This window comes from Carlito syrichta, unplaced genomic scaffold, assembly GCF_000164805.1.
Source record: "Carlito syrichta isolate Samal-C Ts95f unplaced genomic scaffold, Tarsius_syrichta-2.0.1 Scaffold302012, whole genome shotgun sequence".
NCBI classification, from domain to species: Eukaryota; Metazoa; Chordata; class Mammalia; order Primates; family Tarsiidae; genus Carlito; species Carlito syrichta.
Window position 1 is genome coordinate 134713 of NW_007246108.1, and position 4981 is coordinate 139693.

At 34.3% G+C, this 4981-nt stretch overlaps 1 protein-coding gene across 1 annotated transcript in view; it reads right to left on the minus strand.

Moving 5' to 3' along the window:
• LOC103258178 (solute carrier organic anion transporter family member 1B3-like) overlaps positions 1 to 3387 on the minus strand; it is an 89130-nt gene extending 85743 nt beyond the window's left edge. Inside the window, exon 1 of the mRNA XM_008055878.2 lies at positions 3304 to 3387. Within this exon, the coding sequence (XP_008054069.2) occupies positions 3304 to 3387 (84 nt within the window). The remainder of the gene's footprint in view (positions 1 to 3303) is intronic.
• Positions 3388 to 4981: the final 1594 nt, after the last annotated feature.

A 4981-nucleotide genomic window follows, 5' to 3' on the forward strand; every position in this document is an offset into this window, starting at 1 on the left:
AAAGATCCAGCAAAGAAAGAGAACTACAGGCCAATATCCCTTATGAACACAGATGCAAAAATTCTCAACAAGATTCTAGCAAATTGGATCCAAAAACACATCTCAAATATATCCACCATGACCAAGCAGTCTTCATTCCCAGGATGTAGGGCTGTTCTACATTTCCAAGATCATAAATGTAATTAAACACATCAACAGATGTAAAAACAAGAACCACTTGAAAATATCATTAGATGCAGAAAAAACTTTTGATAAAATCCATGCAACCCTCTTGATAAAAACCCTCAAACACCTAGGTATAGAAGAAAATACCTCAAAATAGCAAGTGCCATCTATGATAAACCCATAGCTAACATATTCTTAAAGGGAAAGAAACTGGAAACATTTCTCCTGAAAACTGGAACAAGACAAGACTGCCCACTCTCACCCCTTTTGTTCAAAATTGTGTTGGAAGTCCTAGCTAGGGCAATTAGACAAGAGAAGGAAATCAGGGGTATCCAAATAGGAAAAGAGGAAGTCAAGTTATCCCTCTTTGTGGATGATATGATCCTATACCTTGAAAATCCAAGAGAATCTGTCAAAAACCAGCCTGCACTTGGCAAAGTCTCAGGGTACAAAATAAATATGCAAAAGACAGTTGCGTTCCTATACACCAAAAACAAGCAGGCAGAGACCCAAATAAAAAGCACAATCCCATCACAATAGCCACACAAAAAAATGAAATACCTAGGCATCCTCCTAACCAGAGAAGTGAAAGACCTTCACAATGAGAACTACAAAACACCGTTCAAAAATCTAAGAAGACACAATCAAATGGAAAAATATTTCATGCTCATAGATAGGAAGAATCAACATTGTTAAAAAGGTCCACCCTACCAAAGGCAATCTGCAGACTCAAAGCAATACCCATTGTTACCAACATCATTTTTCTGTGACCTGGAAATGACAATACAGAAATTCATATGGAAACATAAATGACCACAAAAAGCCAAAACAATCCTTGGCAAAAGAAACAAAGCAGGAAGTATCACACTTCCAGACTTCAACGGTAATCAAAACAGTCTGTTATTGGTACAAGAATAGGCATATAGACTAATGGAACAGGATAGAGATTCCCTCAACCAAACCTCAATTTCTCAAGCAACTCATCTTTGACAAAGCTTCCAACAACAACCACTGGGGAGAGGGCAACTTATTCAGTAAATGGTGCTGGGAAAACTGGCTGACCACATGTAGAAGATTGAAACAGGATAGCTACCTATCACCAAATAGAAAAATTAACTCTAAATGGATCAAAGGTCTAAATATAAAACCTCAAACTATAGGAATCTTAGAACATGCAGGAGACACCTGTATGGAAATTGGAACTTGCAACCAATTCCTGATCAGAACATGAAATGCCCAAACCTTAAGAAGTAAGATAGACAAGTGGGACCTCATCAAAGTAATGAGCTTCTGGAAAGCAAAAAAACAAAAAACGAAAAAACAAAAAAACCCACACCATCAATAGAGCAGGGAGATAGCCCACGTAATGGGAAAAATATTTGCCAACTGTATATCTGACAAAGGCCTAACATCTAGGCTCTACAAGAAACTCAACTGTGCCAAAAGGAAAAAAAAAAAACAGGCCCATTAAATAGTGGTCAAAAGACATGAGTAGACACTTCTCAAAAGAAGATATACAGGCAGCCAACAGACACATGAAAAAGTGCTCAGCCTCAGTCATCATCAGAGAAATGCAAATCAAAACCACATTGAGATACAACCTAACCCCAGTAAGAATGGCCATCATTAATCAAACAAACAACAACAGATGCTGGCGAGGATGTGGAGAAAAAGGAATGCTTCTACACTGCTAGTGGGAATGCAAACTAGTGCAACCACTTTGGAAGACAGTGGCAATTTCTGAAAGAAATAGAAATTGACCTTCCATATGACCCACAATTCTCCAATTGGGAATATACCCGGAGGAACTCAAATCATTCTACAAAAAAAGATACTTGCACATGTATGTATGTTGCAGTTTCATTCACAATAGCAAAAACATGGAACCAACCATGCTTCCCATCGAAGCCAGACTGGATAAAAAAAAGGTGGTACATATACACAATGGAATATTATGCAGCCATAAAGAAGGACAAATATATGGACTTCACAGCAACTTGGATGGATGTAGAGTTGATCATACTCAGTGATCTGTCACAGAAACAAAGAACCGAGTATCATAAGTTCTCATTCATAAGTGAACCTTGAACAATTATAATACTATAAGAAAGGAACTGGCAGTAGTGGGAAACTGTCAGGGAAGAGAGGGTGGGATTAGCAGTTGAGAGAAACTGCTGGGGAGGGATAGGCATATCTCATCAACAAGGGTACAAGCATAATCAGTGTTTGTATAACTAGTCCTCAATTGTACCTTACATCTTTATAATAAAAATAATTAATCAATTTTAAAAATACCTGCACACAGACATTTATAGCATTTTTATATACAGGCTTGTATGCATTTAAAATGTTCTTCAGTATATGTATGGATAAATAAGCTGCAATATATTCAATGGAGTACTATTTAGTACTTTAAAAATCAACTATCAAATCATGAAAAAATATGGAGGAATCTTAAATGTGTGTCACTAAATGAAAGACTGCAGTGTGGGGCAACCCCTTCAGGTTCCCTCCCACTGTGGAAGCTTTTCTGTCCTCTCAATAAATCCTGCTTTCTCACTTATAAAAAAAATCCAGTATGAAAATGTCACATAGTCTATAATCTCAATTATTTAACATTCTATAAAAGGCAAAACTATGGATACTGTAAAAAGATCAGGGTTTGAGTGCACAGAGGAAATTTAGGGCAGTAAAACTACTCTGGATGATACTACAAGGATGGATACATGTCAATATAAATATGTTTAAATGCACAGAAGGTACAGCACCAAGAATGAACCCTAATGTAAACTATTGACTTTGGGTGATTATAATGTATGTGTTGGTTCATCAATTTTAACAAACATAACACTCTGGTAGGGATTATTGATCATGAGGAAAGCTATATATGCATGGGATCAGTGAAGATAAAATTTTTTCACATTAATAAACACTTAAGCATCAAAAATTTCACCAAAGATCTTAATCATATTAAAAGACTGATTTAAATTAAGATATTGATCATTTTGTAATATTTAATATATGCTTCAATAAAAACTTATAATGTGAAATTTGTTCTTTTTAGAAACTGGTTGCCTTTCTATAAATTAAAATTTCACATTCGCTTATTTTAGTTTGCAAACATGCAGTTAATTCCACCTTGAATTTATCGCAGCATCTAGTTTTCTTTTTCTCTGAACATTGTGCCTCTGTTGTCTGACTCAAATGTTGATTTTGATCCATGCTTGAACTGTAGATATCGTGAATATTTTTAATCGTTGTTGATGCTTGGTTTGAAGTGATCACCTATTCAGGAAGAAAAGTATGATTCATTTTTACCTAAAAAAATACAATTTAGATATAAGAAAAGCCACAAGGTCAATGTTAATCAATCAATCATTCACTAATATTCATTAAGGTCTAGTATGTCCTAATCACTGGACTAGGTTGATGCTAGATGCAAAAGAAAGAAAAGTATACACAAAGTCCTGACCTAAGAAGATTATAATTTATTTAGGAAAATAAAATTTATGAAGAAAATTTTGAAACAAGTAAATAAGATAATATAGAATCACACAGTAGATTATATGAACAAAATTTTAAATTACAGAATTTAATTTTTTGTATTTTTATATATGTACTTTATGAGTTATTAAAGCAAATATATGTTTAATTCATCTTCACAGTGCTAAATAATGTCTTGCACATAATATATACTCAAAATAAGTAGAAAAATAATATAATGACTTGTAATTAGAATAGTCTTAGACAGTTTCATGGAGGAGATATCTCTAGAATCAGGCTCAAAAAGTTGGTAGAGTTTGGATTTGTTGAAAAGAGAAAAGTATACTTCAAGTAATTCTCAGAGAGACTGGCCATGCCTGACCTAACCACTATCACAGTCTTAGTTCTTTTGGACTTCATTTCTTTATTTTTCAAGAGAAAGTATATGTATGTAGTTGAAAATCTAAACAAAAAGACAAAGGTTCTTTCTCTAACCCATGCCCCACCAGAAATATTATATGCATCATTAACACTGTTCACTTCATTTTTACATTTTGTACACACTTAACGTTATATTAATAAAAGTCCTCCTTGTTTTTCTTTTGATAGCAGGATATTCTGTCATCCATCATATATTTAACTAGCTCTTGGTTGATAAATAATGAAGTTGTATCTAGTTACTTCCTATTAGAAAATGTTCTTGATATGTCATATCTGATTTTATTTATGTGTGGTCATATCTATAGCATAAATTCCTACAAGTGGAGTTTCAGAATCAAAGTATAAGATAAATTATAATATTTAGCTTTATTAAGCCCCTATTTTAAAGGCTAGTAAAATGAGTCAACTTTTTACTTCCTTTTCACTCTTTTATATAGAATAGTGGATTCTTCACCGAGTTTAGAAATGTATTCATGTTTCTTCCCATGTGAATACCACATATTTATATATCTAAAATATCTATATAAGCAGACACATATAGTACATATATATGACTTTTAATAGGGCACTAATTATGCAATAAGTTTAGAATATGTTACATGCACACTTGCTTCAGACTACTTCCAGTAACTACATTTTTCTATAAATTTGCTGAGAAGACTGAAATAGCAAATACTGAATCATTGTTCCTAGGAGAGATACAGGGTTAGGTGACTGAGTGCCTTTGTCACAATGCTTTTGTCAATCGATCAGTACATAACCAACCAGTTGGGCTTGGTGGCTCAGCCTATAATCCCGCGCCTTGGGAGGCTGAGGTGAGTGGATTGCCTGAGCCCGTGGATTCGAGACCCACCTGGGCAACTTGGTGAGACCTCATCTCTACAATAAATCA